The sequence below is a fragment of the Elgaria multicarinata genome, chromosome 5 (assembly GCF_023053635.1).
Source record: "Elgaria multicarinata webbii isolate HBS135686 ecotype San Diego chromosome 5, rElgMul1.1.pri, whole genome shotgun sequence".
NCBI lineage: Eukaryota > Metazoa > Chordata > Lepidosauria > Squamata > Anguidae > Elgaria > Elgaria multicarinata.
In genome coordinates this window covers 19,342,346-19,364,387 of record NC_086175.1, presented here as the reverse complement: position 1 = coordinate 19,364,387, position 22,042 = coordinate 19,342,346, and the positions used below count along the sequence as shown (strand labels likewise).

At 38.6% G+C, this 22,042-nt stretch overlaps 1 protein-coding gene across 2 annotated transcripts in view; it reads left to right on the top strand.

Annotated features, from left to right (window-relative positions):
• Positions 1-22,042, top strand: part of DACH1 (dachshund family transcription factor 1) — a 408,166-nt gene that overhangs the window by 354,600 nt on the left and 31,524 nt on the right. For both annotated transcript variants that reach the window (XM_063125997.1, XM_063125996.1), the window contains exons 7-10: positions 3,251-3,402; positions 15,014-15,161; positions 19,410-19,553; positions 20,004-20,072. In XM_063125997.1, the coding sequence (XP_062982067.1) occupies positions 3,251-3,402; positions 15,014-15,161; positions 19,410-19,553; positions 20,004-20,072 (513 nt within the window). The remainder of the gene's footprint in view (positions 1-3,250; positions 3,403-15,013; positions 15,162-19,409; positions 19,554-20,003; positions 20,073-22,042) is intronic.

The following is a 22,042-nucleotide window of genomic DNA, read 5'->3' as shown; positions in this document are numbered from 1 at the left end:
CCCCATAAATTAAGCGTTCATTAAAATAAGTTCAGCTTGAGTTCAAGTCTCTTTTTCTACACTGTGTTTCTGTGTTGCTATTGTTTATCAATAAAAAAATTGTGTTTAGGCACTGTGTGGAATGAATGAAATTCAGTACCATTTTAGGAAAGTTGAAGTGATTCTTGCAGTTGATTGAGGGAAAGAATGCAAGAGATCATTGACCTCATACCTCTGGAATGAAGAAACAGACAAGAATAAGGGCGTAAGGCCCACAACTTCATTAAATAATATCAAGGATGTTGCCTATCTCTTACATGCACTCCTTAACTTGGAGAGTGCATGTAAACTACCCATACAGGTGGCATTTATCTGGCTCCAGGTTCTGGATCAGAGGTTGCCTGATTCATGCATTTCCCACTTGCACACCATTTTCTGGGGCTCAAGGGCTGCTCCTTTAAAGAACATAATTGTTGTGAACCGCCCAGAGAGCTTCAGCTGTTGGGCGGTATAGAAATGCAAAAAATTAAATTAAATAATAAATGAATAAATAAATCTAAGAAGAGCTGTGCTGAATCAGACCAAGGGTCCATCTAATCCAGCATTCTTTTCACACAGTGGCCAACCAACTATTGACCAGTAACCCATCAGTGCAAGAACACCCTCCCACCCATGTTCTCCAGCAACTGGTGCACATAGGCTTACTGCTACTGGAAGTAGCACATAGCTATCAGGACTAGTAGCCATCGATAGCCTTCTCCTCCAGGTCCTCCTTTTTTCCAAGCTAAACAATCCTAGTTATTGTAACCTTCCCTCGTAGGGGAGATGCTCCTGTCCCTTGATCACTTTAGTTGCCTTTTTCTGCACTTTTTCCAGCTCTACAATATCTTTTTTTAAAGTATGGTGGCTAGAACTGTATACAGTAATCCAAGTGTGGTTGTGAAAGTTAGGCTACATGGGGTTTCTCTTTCTCCCATGCCATCAGTTCCTTCAGGGGGCAATCCCACCTATAAGGTTTCTTATTTTTAGCAAATGCTTAGATTTCAGGGCCTAAGGAACTCTCTGGCACTATAACGGAGAGTCCCACAAGCCGACCCTTTAGTACTACCACCAATTCTGTTAGAATATTTTAAAACCTATAGCTTGCTGTAATATGCTTAGGTGTGAGAAGGGCATTAATGCTAGAGTCAAGATGAACTATTTAACAAGTAAATTTATCAAAGGAATATTTTGTACATAAAGAAATGCTAATATTTACTTCGGGGGGGTTCGAAAGAATGGTTGTGGATACTGCTTAAAGACTCAAGAGACATTGTTGCCTTAATACCTACCCCAGCCAAATACATTCACAGTCAGGTCTAGCTCTTGGGTACAGTCTTCCTCTGACTTCCAAAGCTCCTCCAGTTGTATTTCTGGCTGCATGGACAGTTTATTTTGTTTTTTTACTACCTGCTTGTGTAATCTTCTTCTGGCATAACACAGCCACCTGCTGTTGAATTTTATCAGCCAGATATGGTAATCCAACAGAGAAGGAATATTCATTTTCTCCTCAGTTTTCTCCTAATCCTTCTGGGACACCAACACACCAGACCTTCTCCCTCACTCTCCATAGACAGAGGAAGCCTCTGTCCAGAAGCTGGACAGTGCTTCAGAGGAGGGAGGGAGGAAGCTGGAAGAAAGCTAAAATCCTAGCCTCCCTAGTCTCCTCCCCTCTCCATCCATTGAAACACGCCTTTCCTCTTCTCCAGTATTGCTTTTCCGACCTCAGAGACCAGCTGCTGCCATTATTTCTGTGCCTGATATGAGTGGGGTGGAGGAGGGGGGTAGATCTCCAAGCCCCCCATCAGAGGTTGGAGCTCTGTCTCCAGCCTTGGAGTGGGGAATCCCCAGTATCCATTGACCCAACAGATAATGTCTAGGGGGCATAGCATTGCTCCCTTCAGAATTTCATTTAAATAGCAGAGTTAAGAGTGCGCTTAAAACATAAGACATAACGTATGCAAAACTTTGGCTAGATCATAGAATCATAGAATTCAAGAGGCAGCTGGACAGCCATCTCTCAGTTATGCTTTCATGTGGATTTCCTGCACTGAGCAGGAGGTTGGACTCAATGGCCTTTTAGGCCCCTTCCAACTCTACCCTTCTATGATTCTATACTATCTCGCAACATCAGCAGTCCCCTCAAACTCCATCTGCAGTATGGGACTAATGATACTTTTACAAAGTTGTTGTTAAGATTATTCAGGTAATGGAGAGCCAGTGTGGTGTAGTGGCTAAGGTGTTGGACTGGGAGTCGGGAGATCCTGGGTTTGAGTCCCCACTCGGCCATGGAAGCCCACTGGGCAACTTTGGGCCAGTCACATACTCTCAGCCCAACCTACCTCACAGGGTTGCTGTTGTGAGGATAACATGGAGCGGAGGAGGATTATGTACGCTGCCTTGGGTTCCTTGGAGGAAAAAAAGTGGGATATAAATGTAATAAATTATAGATAGATAGATAGATAGATAGATAGATGTGTGTGTGTGTGTGTGTGTGTGTGTGGAAACATAAGGATGTCATTGTCGTGAGGGGGACGACGACAAATATCTGGAATGAATCTACTCCCACCCACCTCCAACAATATGGTTGTTGGAGTTGGAGCTGACACTGCCATCCCTCTATTCAGCAATGTGAATATAGTGCAGGAGCACTGGGTGTTTGTTCCCAATATTGGATGTAGGACTTTCCGCCTGTATCACTAGAGGAGTGATTTGCACATAGAAGTTTGTTTTTGCACAGATCTTCCTGGATCAAGGATATGGTTGATTATGGGTTAACTAATTGAAAATCATTTTCACATAAAACACCCTTCCCCTCCCCCCCCCCCCCGGCAATATAAAATATGTATCATACTAGGAAATATTCTATTGTCAATCCAAACCGTGCGCATACTAAAATGAGATAATTGGGAAGGTACCCATAAAGTCAGCCTAAATATATTATCACAAGTATATGTGAGATAATATTTGTTTTAAAAAGATTCTATGGCACTGTAAACTCAGTCTCATTAGAGACTGCATTTAAAAGGCTTATAAAGTTACTCATTAATGTTATCTTGTTGTATCTCCACAGCTTTTTCATTAAAGAAAATTCAGCAGAAAGCATTTTCTCCTGATAGCAGGAACCAATTTGCAATAAATGTTCTGGAAACCACTAGGGAAGCCATTACTGAGGTCTAATAAAAACAGACAAGCGTAACTTGTTCTATATTTTTGTTTCAATCACATACAGATGAGACCTCGCTCTCCACACCAACCGCAAGAGACAGCCTTGACAAACTTTCGCTAACTGGGCATGGGCAGCCATTACCTCCGGGTTTTCCATCTCCTTTTCTATTTCCTGATGGATTGTCCTCCATAGAAACCCTTCTGACTAACATCCAGGTAGGCCTGCCTTGTACATTAGTGTAAAACAATGCAGATAAACCAGTCACTGAATTGTTGACGTTAATACAATCAATTGAGCTTTAACTAGTTCATAAGACGGTGGGAAATTCTTTCAGTCATTTGAAGTATTAAAGGCACCAGAGTAATCAAATGAGCTTATAAAACCATCTGAATGCAGTACATAAAATACAGCTTATATACTGAAGTGATACGGAGTTAGATTAAAGTAGTGCCTGTATTTTGGCTCAGATGTTCTTTCCATTACACAATAATGATTTGTAGAGATCTGTTTAACTTCCCTGATAGTACTAAATAGAAAAAAAAACCCATCTTGCTGTAATAAATAGTTATTTTAAACTGCATTAATGCCAAGGTGGAAATGACATGTTAATCTACAGAAAATATGGCTTAATATAAAAGACATTAATTTTTTTAAGCATTTTTTTTTTGTTATAAATAAGCTAGTTTCAATACTATCTTCAAAGAATGGTCTTCAAAGGCATTACCACATTTTTGGTAGTTTTCCTATGCAGCAGTCAGCTTGTCTATTTTATGCATACTGCAGTTTGACTTGAATGTTATTCAAGGTTTCAACTAGCATATTATAGGGCAGGCTAGCATAGTAGAGATTAGGTGGGAAAAGAGAACAGGGGTTGCACTCATGTATACTGATCATGTGCACGGCAGATGGGATTTTTGCGACCACATGGCTCTGTGTCACATGCACCAACAGCCGTGCAGAAAAAATAAAGCTATCACCCTCTCCCCAGCTGTGCCTTGTACGAATAAACATCTAAATGGAATCTTTTGCTTAGTTCCTCTTCTTAACAGCCTTCCAGTACAAATAATAGAAGAAAATTAACGGTCATTAGATTAACAGAGATGTTGCCAAAAGAAAAAAAAAGGGGGGGATAGTAATAATTCTTTCTTTACTCATTTGAGTAGCTTCATTGCATTTAGTAGAGAGGTTCCAAGCTTGGTCCAATCTGTCTGACAGAACATCAGGACTTCATTTATACAGGTAGACAGAGGTATATACAGAGAATTAATATAATCAGGAACCATAACAAGTAGAATTATACACTGTTCATGAAAAACAGCAGTGTTACTATATTCATGTATTTGCATTAGTATAGGAATTCAAGTCAAAGAGGTATGCAAAAGTAAGATGTAATTTCAGATAGAATTTTTTTAAAAGCATGGATACTTATTTGCATCTGATAATTTATTTAGACTCACATTCAATGACAATATCCAGATTTATTTTAATATCCAAGTTAAGGGGGGGGAAGCAGGGCTGGGCCCCCCAAACCAAGAACAGCTGGGATGGGTCAGAGGCACCTTCCTGCAGGCAGTGGTGGTAAACCATTATCAGTAATGGCCTAGTTCTGCTTACAGAAAGCTCTGCAGGCAGAAAGCTATCACTGGTGGGGTTTCTGGTGGGAATAGTAAGTTTAAGGCCCATAAATGGGGTGTTCCATTGGACAGGGTAAGGGGCAAGTCAGAGCCAGTTTTGTATCCAGTGGATCTAAAGCCACTATTCCCTCAAGAGGAGATTTGGCCTGAACTGGCCACCTCAGCTGCATATCTGGTTCCCACCCACCCATCCCTCAATGACAGAGAAATGTTCAAATAAAAAGATCTGTTGGGCCGAAAAGCCTGGCAAGACTGCCCCTTCCATGCCTTCTGCCCTGGCCAGCACAAGCCAGCTGGGCTTGAGACAACATGGTAGGTTAACCATTTTGCTCAATGGGTCTTACTTTGAAATAGACATGTATAGGATTGCTCTGCAAGGCTGTAATCCTATATTCGCTTATCTGAGAGTAAGGCTCAGTGGGATATAGTTACAAGTAGACATGTACTGGATTGCACTGCACAGTGTGATTCTTTCTGAAGGTCAGATCATCCCCTCTCCATTCTTCGTACACCTAGGCCCTTTCCACACCTAAGGATTAACGCAGGAAAATGGAGGGATCGTCCCTGCCTGCTCCTGGGACCCCCTGTGTGTCATTTGGACGTATGGGAATGATCCCAGGACAATCCCAGGGGAAAAGGCAGGTGTAGAAACAGCCCTAGTGCTAAATGTTACTGGACTTTTTGTTGGTGCAATACCATTATGCCGCTGGAACAGAATTCAATTCAGCTGGAATTCAGAATCACATTCTAGTACAATAGGGTCAGCAGTGATTCTGCACCAGTAATAGCTCTGTTTCTCAGAGCTGTCACTTTAGAGCTGTGCAAGTTATGGTAGAATTCTGCCTGTTTCGCTGAGACCTTCTCAGGATTTCTTGTGGACTTTGTTGCTTGTCCTATTTGCCATTTAATTTTGTTGCAAGGACTAATTAAAAGAAATTTAAGTACAACTAATAGGTGTTAATTGATTTTGAGGAGGGGTGCCAAGCCTCTAGATATGTTTAGGCTGCTATCCTATACATCAGAAAGCAGCCCCAATTCAAGGGGGCTTACTTCTGAGTAGACATGTAAGCATTGCATAGTTAGACAATCATCCAAATCATTGCATGGTGGATTGGGAACAAGCCTTACCTGCAGTCTGAACTATATATAGGGATCAGCTGATGTGTTCCCCATTTAGTGGTGGTAAACTGGGACATTTCAGCCATTTTTAAGGGGGGATTTGTGGGGGTAGTTGAAGCTCCTTGCCTCCACCACGAGAGGAGCCATAGGGATCACTGGTTTGTAGCTCACCCATAGCAATACTACATGATGATCTATTGGTACTCTGACAGTTGCTCTGACAGCAGCCACCATTTCAATCCAAATAACAGGTATAATCTTGTCACAGATTTACCACCTCAGCAAGGACTGGGTCTCAGTTCTAGTTTGTTGTAATAGGAAATGAAAATAAAATAATGGAAACAATATTTTATTTTAACACTGAGCAATATAAACTATTTTTATTACGTTGTACATTTTTTACACTTCATTTGATAGATCAAAATGCTATCCTTTTTGGTATTTATTCACAAATATATTTTGTGAATTGATTCATTGTTAAAGGAATATAATTAGTCAAATAAAAACAGTTCTCAACTCTTATTTTTAACAGTTTTATACATCCTCAGAATTAGGATGCTATAACAAAAAATGAGTAAGATGATTTACATGATCCTAAGGGATAAAAGAATCTGAGGAATAAAAAGATACATTTCAGCTGTTGATAGTTTAAAGATAGACTTTAAAATAGAGATATATTTGTTTTATGAACAAAATGGGTACTACCAATTCTACAATTTAGAATATGTCTGCAAAATGAAGACATGTATAAAAACAAAGCAACGATTGCATTTGCACTTCGGAGATTCCTGTACTGCAACAAGATATGAATATTGCAAAATAATTTGCAAGCATTAGATCAAACAAAAGCTGCAACTCAACTCTGATGGTATGCACCATCTTTTTATCTGCCTTCTGCAAACATTTATGAGAATGACATTATCTTCACCAGAATGCTAATGAGAAGGGGAAAGTTACAAGTAGTCATGTAGATCTATCTACCTGTGCATTTATGACTGAGGGTATACAAAATAGCCATGTGTGAGTCTGGCAATGAAACAATCAGAATACCAAGTGATTTTGAATTACTGATCACTATGAACAGAGTTCAAAATACTTGTTACTAAGATTGCAAACAGGCAATCCACAAGTAGAAATATGTTCTGTAAAGCATTTTCTAGACCACTTTAAATCAAGAATATGTTTTTTCATAACTTTGACATAGGTAAATACAAAATTAGTCATTTATTTGTTTTACGAAATAATACTCTGCCTTTCAGTAAGTTCCATGGTGGCTCACAAAGGATCAAAATTATGTTTCTTTCTTTAAAGCATTTCTATTCCACCATTCTATTCAAGATTTCTAGGGCAATTTACAATAATTAATGAAAACATAATAAAACAGTTAAAAGTAATGCTAAAAACAATCATGGTAAAAAAAAAGTGGGGCAGAATACAGCAGAGATTAAAATCCTACTGGAAAAACAAGGGAATAAAATGATCTGCTGCCTAAAATGTATTAGCGTACCCAGGTGAGTCACTTTGGGAAGGACGTTCCCAAGTGAGCAGCCACAGCCAAAAGGCCCTCTCCCCTGACTCATTTCAACGGTTGAGCCTTCCAGAGAAGTGAGGATGTTCTACAGGCAGGCAAAATAAAATAATAAAATAAAGACAATTACGACAAATGCACTAAAACACAATGTAAAAGAGGAGCATGAAAGCAATCAGCAGAGATAAAACAATTTTCAAAATATAATATAAGAGTGGTCAGCATAGACAAAGCAGATTGGATCAAAAATCCTGGGGCAGGGAGGTTATTGCCTGGTTCAGTTGCTTTAGGTTTCCCAAACCTTCTTGGGGAGAGATTCAAGTTAGGAGCCAGCACTGAGAAGACCTTTTACCCAAGAGCTACCTGATATACCTTAGATTCCTACACAGGGTTAGCCTGCCAAACATATGAAGAAGGGCCTCCATTGACAAGCAGGTACATGTGGATGCAATCAGATGTAATTAAATCTACAATATGTTTTATTTACTTTTAGGCTCAAAACTGTATGTTACATGAAGTGCTATGATCTCCACTTTTTTTTAACGCAAAGCAACCCTGAACAGGTTGGAAGAAGGACATGCAAAGAATCATAGAATCATAGGATAGTAGAGTTGGAAGGGGCCTATAAGGCCATCGAGTCCAACCCCCTGCTCAATGCAGGAATCCGCCTTAAAGCATCCCTGACAGATGGTTGTCCAGCTGCCTCTTGAATGCCTCTAGTGTGGGGGTGGGGAAGTAGATGCTACATGTGGGGGTGGGGAAGGGTACACTTTATGAGAGATCCAGAGGGACCCAGTGCAGGCCAAAAATCATATGGGGAAAAAACTGAGACTAAATTGTAGATCATGCTCGAGAATACTTATGGAAATTTATTTCCTTGTTTCTGTATACCTTTTGTCAAGATCCTGTGAGATTTGCTGCTGCCAGTTCTTAACTATTATTAATTTTTAACCTGCTCTCAGGTGCATTGCCTTCACAAGGTGACTTATAACATACATGAACATACAATTAAACACACAGCAGCAAATGATTTTAATCAGCAAATGCAGGCTAGAAATAAAACCGGCAACATTTTGCATAGTGAGTTGCTGGTACAATCCCTTCTCTAGAACAGAGAAAGAGAGAGAGTATGCTGCTTGTGCAGTTGAACTATGACTTGCAGTTTAACAGAGATATTGCGTTTAGCAAATGTGACATGCTCTCTAAAGAACTGCCAGCTCTAGAGTTCCCTGTGTCCAGGCAGGAGGGAGGGCGAAGTAGTGGGAGGGACAAAGCACCTCAACAACAGTAGGAGCCAGCACTCTTGGTAGGATTGACGGGCCCAAAATATATATGAGTACATGTCTAGTTCACACATGCCCACACAGCATATTGGAATGTCTGGCTATAAATACAAATCTGGCAAAGGAAATGAAAAGAAACTAAAGGACTCAAATCAGTCCTCCAATTTTTCAAATAATAATAAAAAATCAATAAAACTCCATAAGAATACTATAAAAACAGGTAATACCAATAAAATAGTTAACACTCATGAAGCCTCCAGCCCACTGGTTATAAAAATGCCAGTGAAAAATGTGGGTCTCCAGAGCCTTCCTGAAGCCTAGCAATGAATGGGCCTATGAACTCCTGATGGAAGCTGATTCCACAGGGGCAGGGCCACCACCACTGAAGAGGCCATCTCCCTTGTGCTCAGAAGTCTAACCGCCCTTGGTGGAGGTCCAGTGAGAAGGTCCTTTGTGTATAACCTCAGAGCTCAGCTGAGTCCAGGATCATCCCCAAACTGTGCATTTGGTGCTTCCAAAGGAATGCAAACCCCATCTAAGATCGAATGTATTCCTCTGTCCAGATTTCCCTACCCACAGTTTATCCATTTTATCTAGATTTCTCCAATTTTTTCGCCTTGATCCATTCAAACCACCTCCAGACACCAGTTCAGGCATTCAACAGCTTCCCTAGGGTCAATAGATGGAAAGAAGTAGCGCTGAGTTTCATCTGCATTTTGATGGCAGTTCGACCCAAACTTCCAAATGACTTCCTGCAGTGGTTTCATTTTATTTATTTATTTATTTATTTATTTATTTATTTCCTGCCTCTCCCTCTGGATTGAGGTGGGGAACAACACTAAATATAATACATAAAATTAGTTAAAAGAACATATAAAACCAATACAATATTAAAATAACATTCACAGCATCTTAAAATTCATCTGGGTAGGCCTGTTGGAAGAGACTAGTCTTTACAGTTGTCTTAAACTCAGAGAGAGCATTAAGCTGACGAATCTCCTCCGGCAGGCCATTCCACAGTCTGGGGGCGGCAGAAGAAAAGGTCCTCTGGGTAACAGTTGCCAGCTGTAGATGTTCAAAAGCATAGGGGACAAGATGAAACCTTGTTGTCCCCCACGGGCCAATGTCCATGGGATGGAGCAGAATTCCCCCAGCCCCACTTTCATCGAGGACAGACAGGAAACACCATGCTTCCTCTGCCCAGTCCAGACAAACCTTTTAGAAAGGTACCATTCAATGGTATCAAAAGCCATTTGGAGGTCCAGATCCAACAGGACTGTATTCCCCTTGCCCATTCCTCAGCTTAAGCCATGTACTAGGATAAACAAGGCTGTTTCCATCCCAAAGCCAGGCCTGAATCTGGATTGCATTGGATCCAGATAATAAGTTTCATCCAATACTATGTACTGTTGAATTCACACATACATGAGCTGTATTTTTTTTAAAAAAAAATCAACATAAGATTGTCATTGGTAGGCCCAACTTTTTAAATATTAAGAGATTTAAAATATTTAATATTTAAAAAGGTGGGCCTACCAATGAGCAGCATTAATTGTAAAAGTCATTTTGATTAAAGAATGATGTAATTTTATGGCAATGTATTATCCTTTTTAGTGTTTAGAGTTGTGTTTATGGGAATTACTCCATTTATCTGCACAACATTTCAGTGAAGTAGATTAGCATATCTGTTGAAAACAAATGATGGCATTCCTATGTATGTAGTTTGTTTGTTTTTCTTTTTCACAAATTATTTTTTGTTCAGTTTTGTTAAATTCACATTAAAAGGGGGGAAAGGAGAAAATAAATAACTAACAGCAACAAAGCAAATTAGGTTTAGCGATAAGCCCTATTCAGGTTTTATTTATTCCATACAATTAACATCATTTGGCAAGAGAGTGGGGCTCTACTGTTTGTGCTGACCCTGCGATTGCATCTCCAGCCTGCCCTGTCCATACAGGCATTATGCACAAATCTGCCAAAGGAAGCTTGCCAGACACATGTAGGTCCATTTCATGAGTCCGTTTCTTGTACAATCAGGGTTCCTACACATGGAGATTGCCTACATATGTTTGGCAGGCTAACCCTAATATGACCCATGTGTGTGTTTCCTACAACAGACTAACACACCCTTATGGAAATAGTTTCCAGCATGTGGAGAGGGTGGGGTTGGCAGGAATGCAGAGGTGGGGCCACCATGTGCTCCCCAGTCCCCTCTCACCATGCAATGTTAATAGCGTGGAATAAATCATCTCTGAATAGGGCTATTGTGACTTGCAAAAGGACCTGTTTAACTTCCTTAGCTGTAGATATCGATGAATATTGGGAATCCCTTACAGAGCTGGAGTGTGTTATGTCACGGTTGCTCAGCTGCCAATAAATAGGCGTCCCACCCTGTAAATGACATTCCATTGCTATTTCTGCTGGGTTTCCTGGTCTCTTTCCCCTGATGGAAGGGTAGTAGATATAGCTAGGACAATTGCTCTTTCCAGCTTCGGGCATTTTGGTTTCAGTGGTACATTAATTTACTACATTTATTTATTTATTTATTACATTTTTATACCACCCAATAGCCGAACCTCTCTGGGCGGTTCACAAAAATTAAAGACATGAAGAGCATAAAAACAACCAACAATCTAAAAACACAAATACAAAATGCAATATAAAAAGCACAACCAGGATAAAACCACACAGCAAAAATTGATATAGGTTAAAATATGGAATTAAAACAGCAAAGTTTAAATTTAAGTTAATAGGAGTTAAAATACTGAGAAAATCAAAAGGTCTTCAGCTGATGATGGAAGGAATACAGTGTAGGCGCCAGCTGAACCTCTCTGGGGAGCTCGTTCCACAGCCGGGGTGCCACAGCAGAGAAAGCCCTCCTCATCCTCCCAAGCAATTGCTATTTCTGTAACGAAAGTGCTTAATTGCAACTTCCCCAATCCTTCTTGTAACCATATCATCACATAATACATTTCTTCCTGTGGAAAAAAGAAATACAAGACTAAAGTAAAATGATATTTTTGTTAAACAAATCTATAGTTTACAAATGGTATAATGTTTGTTAAGGTTATACTATTAACCCTTGACATTAGTATTCCGGTAAGATACTAACAGTTGTACTATTTGTATCTTTCATGTTCATGGACCAGAACTTGCTATTGCTGGCAATAACAAACAATCCAACCTTTTAAAACACTCTCACCATACATGCATGATAGGAAAGTTACATCGTAATCCTATGATTGTTTAGACAGAAAGTAGGCCCGCAACTCGCACGATGCCCCATGACTGTATGGAAGTTAATAACAACTGAATCATATAGTAATAATAATGAAAATAACTATGGGGAAATTGTCACTGTTTGCCTCTTAAATCCAGAGAATCCTCTATAGAAAAAAAGCTTGTTGAAGTCAATGGGATGTGAGTTAGTCACAGTTAATATCTCCTAGTGGTTTCAGTAAGTTTTATATGCAGTATCTTTCTCCAGATTGGGATCATAATATTGATTAAAAGTGGCCTAAAGGAGAGTGATTAGTTTATTATGATAGAGCCTTATTACCTTAAAAGAAATCTGACTGTCTTTGTTTAAACTATCATTGGACAATTTCCATTGTAAGTGATGGCCTCAGTAGAAAAAAACATTTCCCTCTGTTACTGGCCTGGGCAGTAATTCTGTACAAAATTATGCCGCTTAAATGCTATTTGAAGTCAATAAAAGTTAAGCAGCCTAACTGCATACAATGTTATAGTCCTGGTTTGCACTGCATTTTGGCAGTGTATTGATTTAATATAATAGAAGAGGATTATTCATAGCAGTGACAAACTCAATATGCCAGTGTTTTGTGAAAACTTTTGTAGATGGCCCTACAGGGAATTCACATGGCTCAAAGGCATAGAAGGATCTTGGGTGTTGCATTACTTGCCCTTCCTCACATGCTTCTACGTGAAATGTGGGCTAATACCTATTCTTTCCAAGTACATCGCATTAGGGTTTTCATTGGCAGCAGAAATACTTCTCTATTGGCATCAATTTGGCTCCAAGTGTAAAATTTTGTCTATGTTGGCCGCCCTGCTGATGTGCTTGATATAACTTCTAAAAATGAAAGTTCATTTTCCATAGGTTATAAGTAGTCCCTCGTGGTTTTCAGAGCCAAAAATGCTAATATTTTTTCAGACATAATGAGCAGCAGTAGACAGTGCATTACCATTAGCAACATTAGAAGGAAGTGTTTCGAAAATATGTTAGGGGAATAGGATAGAGGAGAAGATATGGTGCCGAAACCCAATGAAAATGTAGCATGCTCTTATCAGCTTCACACTTTGCAAAGGTGCTTAACATAAAATTACACCCATCAGTGTTGCAGTTTAGCATTATTCTCCATGTTTATCCATGATTGTTTCATATTTAAAGAACAGCAAAATATTGTGTTTTGTCAGCCAAGGACAATAATAGTTTAATAGTAATTTATTTTCCATTGCTACTGATAATACAACCAATCAACACGTTAAGTGGTGCCAACATTGGCATCTTGCTAAATAAATCTCTAGGCTTTGCGCTGCGAGTACATCTTTCAAAGATAAGTCAACAAGAGCAATCAGAGCAGAAAATTAGAATTTGGTATGTTAGAATTAAAATACAGCTAAACTAAAGTTTTAATTGGGGTGATCTAAAAGGGCACTTGATGTAATGATCTCTTTCATTTGTTACTAATTGTTTGTTCCTGATGAAGAAGAAACATGTACATGAATGTTGCTGATTGAGTAAAGATGGCAGTTGCCATAGCAGCTAGTTTTTATTGTTCAACAAGAAGGGATCATCAAAATGTAAAGGAGGTCTGCTTGTGAGCTTTAACATTTTCCTGATATTTTGCCACAAGGGACTCTTCTTTTTCTTTATTATAAAACCACATTGTTTGAAATTATGATCTCAGAGTTTATCTGAAGAACTAGTATACCAAGTTCAATGTTTGTGGCATTTAAATTTCCATTTCTGCACTGTGCTAGAAGTAGACAGAGTCTCACTTACCTGTGGTGTGCTGAAAAGAAGCTATAAATACAAATTGGCTCTTGTAAACCAAAGGTGGTGTGTATCTAAAAGAAAGTAGAATAGAATTCTACATATTGAACACATGAAGGAGGGTGGGGATCCGTGGCTTGTTTTTTAAACCCTCCACAAAATAATAATGCAGTGTAACAATAATGAGCTTTCTGGATGTGAGATAATGTATGCCTGGTTTATGCTCATTTGGTGACCTTTGCATAACTAAAATTCACCCTGTTCAGACTATATCCTAAACTTTGGTGGTTAAGCATTTTGAGCTTAACGTTATTGCTTAGCGTGTCATATGAATAATGACTTAGCGTGTCGTGTGAACCTTTCCTAACCATGGTGTCTATATAACCATGGTTTAAACACACACTAACCATTTGCCGCAAAAGGATTAGCAGGCTAACTATGGCTTAGCGTGTCATCTGAACAGGCCCATTGTCTTTGTATGTACGGGATAAAATTCATCATCTGCTCTTTCTTTATATAACTTTTACCTCAGGGTGCTACAAGACTCTTGGGTATATAGAGTTCCCTGTATAAATTGGAGAGTAGTGCTCAGATCTACTTGCTAATGATATATCTCTTACTTTCTCTATCTAGAGCACCTACTACCAAAAATGAAGTTTCTTTGGGTTTAATGTATAGTCAGTCACATTTGGGGCTCATCTACACCAAGCAGGATATTCCACTATGAAAGTGGTATATAAAAGGCAGGAGCCACACTACTGCTTTATAGCAGTATTGAAGTGCACTGACAACTGTTGGGGCCCATGATACATCTACACCAAGCAGGATATAACACCATGAAAGCAGTATGAAATTGGTATATAGTATGTGTCAATGGGCCCCAACAGTTGTCAGTGCACTTCAGTACCACTATAAAGCAGTAGTGTGGCTTCTGCCTTTTATATACCGCTTTCATAGTGGAATATCCTGCTTGGTGTAGATGAGCCCTAAGTTCCATTGAAATCTGTGTGAAAAGTCCTATTAAATTCAACGGGAACTAAGTAAAAACAATTTTGCCTAATATCTTTTTGTCAGTTCTATTTCCAAAAAAATAATCAAAAACACAGTTGATTATGGACTGTTATATGCATGCTCATGTCTGTATCCTGGTAACAGGTAAGTATCGGATTTTACTTAGCTAACATACATGGATTCAATTGTTCCATATTTCAAAAGTTTACTCCATTAATTTTTATCTTCAAACAGGGCCTGCTAAAGGTTGCCATAGACAATGCTCGTGCTCAAGAGAAGCAAGTCCAACTGGAAAAGACAGAGCTGAAAATGGAACTGTTCAGAGAACGAGAACTGAGGGAAACTCTTGAAAAACAGTTGGCGGTGGAGCAAAAGAACAGAGGTAATAATCAGTGGTGCAGCTACATAATTTTAGACTCTGGACGTGGTCATGTGTAATAGCTCAGTGGTGAAACATACAAATAAGACTGCCATTCCATGTTGTACAAGTGCTTGTATGAATGGATCCTACATATTCACATAAGCTCTTGTTCATGTTCTATTCATTGTGAAGGAAAGCCAACAAACCCAAGGCATGCTACCATACCCTACCACATGCACCTCCTACAAGCTGGGGCCATGCCTGAGCCAGTCTTTAGTCTCTCAATATCACAACAACTTTAAGGATGCATGCATTTTTAAATGGTGAATATAAGCTTGCTGTGTGTTTTTCTGAATGCGTTCCTGTTGCTGGCATGTTCAGAGCATGTCAAGTGCATTAGCTCACTTTTCGAAAGGTATTTGAAAACATTAAGATGCACTTCCTTACAGTGCAATCCTATGCACATTTACTCAGAAGTAAGATCCCTGGTAAGTGGACATAGGATTGCAGCTATGGTTTCTTGGCTCAAGAAGAATTAGTTATGATACAACATGTGGTTTCTTATGAAGACGCTTTTTATTTTTCAAAAGGGAGTTATGTAGAAAATTATATCACTTCTGTGCTGCTGTGCAGAGTGAATTTCTTTATAGGTTTTGAATCTTGTTATCTTCCTTGTACTCCCCACAATCTTGTTATGATATAATAGAAAGATCAAAAAGAATTCAGAACATTTCAAACAGCGTATTATGAAGATGAATATTACAGTGTGGTGAAGTGGGAGCCAGGAGATTTGGATTCTAGTCCCCACTCAGCCAAGAAAACCCACTCGGTGACTTTGGGCCAGTCACAAATTCTCAGCCCAACCTACCTCACAGGGTTGTTATGAGGATAAAATGGAGAGGGGGAAGATTATGTATGCTGCATAAGGCAAGAAATAATAATAATAATAATAATAATAATATGATGATGATGATGATGATGATGATGATGATCCAGGCATATGGCAGCACATCTTAATCACCTACATGTTTATTTTTAATGGTTTTTAATGCTTTATGTATGTATGTTCTGCGTTTTAGAATTTTAAATTTTGTATACTCGTTTCTATCTCAATTTTAGAATTTCTGTAAACCGCCCAGAGAGCTCTAGCTATGGGGGCTGTATATAAATGTAATTAATTAATTAATTAATTAATTAAAATAAAATAAAATAAAATAAATGATCCAAGCCACAATTTTGATAAACCCTGGCCATTTCTAAAAAGAGCCATCCAAGTAATTAATACCCACATTTTATTATTGTGTTTTAGGATCTGACATTTGGTAGTAATACCTGGTCGGTGGAGAGATAAAGTTAGTGTGGAATCATGACACCACAACCGGGGCTATGTAATATACATAAAGCTAACGATGGGCAGACTGACCTCTCTGAGAAGATTTGTAATGGATCTAGGAAATTGGATTAATTACCCAGATGTTCACTGGACATTTGTAAATTAATCATTTTTCCGGAGTTAATTATGAGTCAGCTAGACCCCTTTTGGTATCATCAGGCACTCAGAGAGTCTTGGAGGCCTTCCTACACTCATGCTAACCAAATCAGGCCCTTTTCCTGTCTTTCATTTGTGTGTTACCACAGGTGTTCAGGGGGGGAGAAAGGAAGAGCACAGTTAGGGAAACACAGGCTGTCAGGAGGCCCCAGATGTTCCTCTGTATAGCTGTTTCAATTGGGTTACATACGCCAAGCAAGAAGTTTCACACCACATCTAAAAAAATGATGTCTCAAGAAGAAGAGAGTTTTTCAGATATGGGCAGGTTTTCTACATGCCATTGCTGTTTCGACTAAGTTGATGGCTAAGTATAGTCAAGATGATGTTCTTAGTTGAATTTAAAAGTGAATGTAGGTTGTGTAGCAGTACTTCTTAATGGATGACTTTAACTCTATATTAAATAAGGTGGGGTGTTTGTTTTTACATATATCAGCATTATAATGGTATCATGCAAAGTATTATGAATATTACCATAATGAATTAAAACAAATCAAGAATGCCCAATTTTAAAAGAAGGATTAGTCTTTTGATACCCTAGCATCATAATATAGATCAATGAAATTTGTTTCCTAAAAGTGATTAGGATTGATGTGTCAGGATTATAAGTGAACAAGAGAGCTAATGAACCAGTAGTAAAACTTTGCATGCTTTGAATAGCACAGGAACCTTATATGGAGTCATATATATATATATGCTTACAAGTTATGCTACATGACATGTTTACTTGTCTCGTTTCCTTTGATTTCCATTTCTATCCTCTAATTAGTGACTGCTTTGACTGTAGAGGCTGCTATGATTGTAGTAAAACTAACATCATCTTTCTTAAGTGGGCAGGTGCACAGCCAAACATTACTTATCGTAGCTCTGAAATCCACAGTCATTGCTACAAAAGATAAGCTGCAACAAACACATAATTCAGAAAGCAACCTGTACTTCCTTTGTATTCATTAAGGTTGTTTACAGTGTGGTTATAATAAAACATTAAGCCATAAAGCTGCTCAAGATGCTTCTACCTCACAAGTGAAATATAACAAGAGATCAGTTCTTATGGGATAAGAGAACTCTACTCTTGCTGTCATAGTAGCGATTGCATTCTTGCTTCATATACATGTTCTTTAAAGGGTTTTCAGCTATGAGGACCTTTGAATCAATACATCTGCAAGAAAAACCCTTATTATATAAATTCCATGCCCATTTATATACAATCATACATCTATCTGATGTTTGATTTGACCATGAGCATTGTCCTGCAGTAGATTTCAGTATGATGTACACTCTTCTTCTACCTTCTGGAATGAGGGCAAGAAAGACAGCAATTGAGAGTGTGCCCAAAGAGAACGATGAAGTGGAAAATTCATAGGTACCTTGGAAAGATGCAAACATGTAACAGCCCAAGAGAAATTTCTGAAAGATTGCACAGGCTTGTTTGCCCCCTAGTTTATGTTGATCCAAGATGGACAATCATTGTTAACTGTAATGCTTCCAGGAGTGAAGCTGTCTCATCTGAATTAAGAATTGTTCATGGATAAAGTAGTTACAACGCAAACTCCACTTTGTGGGAGAGGGAAAAATAGGAAGCAACAGGAAAGGAAAAGAAAGGAAAGGAACCTCTCGTACAAGCACTGAGTCATTACTGACTCTTGGAGGGACGCCAGCTTTCGCTGACATTTTCTTGGCAGGCCTTATAGCGGGGTGGTTTGCTGTTGCCTTCCCCGGCCATTATTACCTTTCCCCCAGCTAACTGGGTACTCATTTTACCAACCTTGGGAGGATGGAAGGCTGAGTCAACCCAAGCCGGTTGCCTGAAACCAGCTTCCGCTGGGATCAAACTCAGGCCATGGGGAGAGTTTCAGCTGCAGAAACTGCTGCTTTACCGCTCTGCGCCACATGAGGCTTGTGCAAGGAAGCAACAAGGAGCATTATATTAACCTATGAAGAGCTAGTATATTTAGGAAACAAATGGCAGCATTTGCCAGGGGAAGAGCCTTCAGAGTGGTAGCCCCCCTCCTATGGAATTCCCTGCCCCTGGACGTCAGGTAGGCGCCAACTTTGTATTCCTTTCAGTGCCTCCTGAAAACGTCATTATTGCAGGAAGCCTTTCCTTAATGACCAGCCACGGTTCACAGTTTACTGTACACTTTGCTTCTTTTAAAATCTTTTTTAAAGTGTTTTATTCTGTTTTTATTTTATTTTATCTGTACACCTCTCCGAAATTTTCAATGGTGAGTGGTATATAAATATTGTAAATAAATAATAAGTAATAATAAAAGTGGTGCTTGTTTGTATACAGGGAAAATGGTCACATAAAATGCTAGTATGTAGAGATTTGAAATTCATAAACTGTTGTGCATAATGTGCATGAGTTTTAACAAAATCTGTCTTCCTTGTTTATGAAAACTGCTTTCAATCTATGGATCCCAATCCTAAAGAGTTGGATTGACCTAACTGCTTGTAGTAGTAGAGCTAAATGTCTTCAATTGCGATATTGTGCTTGTCATGAATTGTGGTACTGTGCTAGTACAATCATTATTGTAGGACATTCTAACACTGGGCCATATAAATTAAACTAGGTTACATGTAAATACATGGCACACACATATATGTAGTATTTTATATTAAATATTGCCACTGCAACTTTTTTAAGAATCTAAAATAAATAAAGTGTTAGAGCCAGGTTCTTGGAGTTGAACTTGAATAGTTTTTTTTCTCTCCCACTGCAGCAATAATTCAGAAAAGGTTAAAGAAAGAAAAGAAAGCCAAGAGGAAATTACAGGAAGCACTTGAATTTGAGACAAAGAGGCGAGAACAAGCAGAACAGACACTGAAACAGGCAGCTTCCACAGATAATCTCAGGGTCCTAAATGGTAAGAAGTCAGACTTTTGCATTTGTATGATTAATGCATGGTTCAAGTGAAAAAAAAGGAGGGGTCCTTTTGGAAAGATGGTTATTGGCTGGCTCCTTTAACCACAGTGAAGAAAAATCAGCATTGTTTCTCTCCAGGAAAGTGATTTTTCTTTTGAATTGCAAGTTTGGTTTCTATATTAACGTAAGGGAGGATCTAAACCCGACAATTGTATTAAGTTATTAGTGTTGAGATACCAGCTCTCTGTTTTTACTCTCTCTACTTAAACATCTATTTCTCATTAATCTTGCTCGTCGAAAAATTATTGTGCTGGCACCAATCATTGTTCAGCATTAAAAACAGGGCAAAGGTTGATTGTATTGTAATTCAGGACTGGAGTAACAGGTTGTAAAAAGGGGGCTTTAAGACTCAAATGAAATATGTGTTCGCCTTACCTTTCTGTGCTTTTAGACTCTCTGACCCCAGAGATAGAAGCTGACCGCAGTGGGGGCAGAACAGATGCTGAAAGGACAATACAAGGTAGGAATTTGCAAAAGGCTATAAATCTAGATCTTACTATATTAGTTTTTCCTCTGCTTTAGCCCGCTATTCAAGCATGCAGCCTACCATCTGGGCCACATCAAAACAAGTTCATACAAGGTCAAGTTCATCTGGCTTTTTTTTATAAGAGAGAATTCATTTTGCACTGATGGATTTCCTTTAAATTAGCAGTTCATTTCTGTTTATATAATGCAATTAAAGAGGAATACTTAATTTGAGACAATGCAGAATTGTATTCTGTGTGGCTAAGATGAATGCATTTTTACAGTGTCTGCAGCCACATCTGTATGAAAAAGAATGCTTTTTTTTAATAAAGGTAAGAAATCTGGCTTCACCAGGCATCATCAATACAAAAATATTACTTCACAATAATTAGTAAATTACTTGCAAGTATCTCAAGGGGTGTTTTTTTTCAAGAAATAGAACTAAGGAAATAAAACTGTATTTTCTTATCTTAGACCATTTGACTATAAACCCGTACCTAGGTAAACTTTCAGAAGTGTCATTTAATTACTTCATACTTGCACACAACCGATGGTAAAACTGCACTCATATTTGCAAAATACTCCATCGTTCATTATGTATATTTTTAATAGATGGATGGATAGATAGATAGATAGATAGATACATTGATAGCAAACACCAAAAATTAATAAATAGCAAATTCCAAAGGTTTCATTTATTTTATCCTATCTGTGGTAACTGATATGCTAAATACGCTGACATGAATACTGAACAGAAAAAATAGCATTTATTTTCAATTTTAAATGAAGGTACATTCTTCAAAGACAAGCCTAAAATGATTAGCTGAAGTAATCTCTCTGAGATGCCTTTCGTTTGCATTTTAAAGTCAATCACTCTAAAACTATCATTTGCTGTCCTTTTGTGTGTGTTATTGAATCTCGTTTTCTTCTAAAGTGTTGTGGCTGCCATTATGCTATAGGAAAATATTCAAAAAGATAATAAGCAATGCATTTATTAAACATACACCACAAATTAGAAGAAGAAGAAGAAGAAGAAGAAGAGAAAGTTTATTTTTCACATATCAGAGTAACTCAACACAGGGGATGCCAAATGATTTTGTGAGGTGTGAACCCAATAAGCCTGGAGCAGCAGCAACACGGCAGTTAGGTGATGAGTGCTCACTGTTGGACCATGTGGGCTCTATAAAATTCTGAAGTGAGCTTAACCAATTCCTATCTTATTTTCTGAATTTCACTGAATTTGCACATCAAGAAACTAGCCCAACGAATTGCCATTTGTGATACATTTCATTATGTTTGAAATTTCGCTGTGCTTAACATATATGGGTTATAATATCATGAGCCTTGTTTGCTTCATTCCCATTCCAGAAGGAAGTAATTGGCCACAGTCCACCAAAGAATTAAATAAATGTATTGGATCCACTCCATGGAAATTTAGTTACGCATTCTTTAGTCCCAGTGAAATCAGTGGGAATGTCTCATTGATTTCAGTGGAACCTAAAGACAAGTAATGTTCACTGGATAGTGACCCTGGATTTCAGTGTGCTTAATTCTGTGCTGGGATATAGCCCCCGTCCAATATTAAAAACCATGATAAAGGTAAGCAATTAACAAGAATTTTGGATCTGAGCAGACCGAGGTTCAGATTGCTTCTCAGTCATGGGGATCTTGGTCCAGTCACCATCTCTTAGCCTAACGTACCTCATAGGGTTGATGTGAAGATAGTAGGAGAAGGGAGAGAACCGTGTTCCCTGCCTTCAGATTCTTGGAGAAAAGATGGGATATAAATGTAATGAATAAATGTATTATACTGCGTGACAGTGGTTTTAGGGGCCCAGCACTTTGATAAGTATCAGTGAGCTTGACGCTACATGCATAAACAAACCATCAAATCCCTGCATCTTTGTCTTCTCTTTTGACATTAGCAGGCGCTTTGAAGATATCAGACCAAATCAGAGAATGACC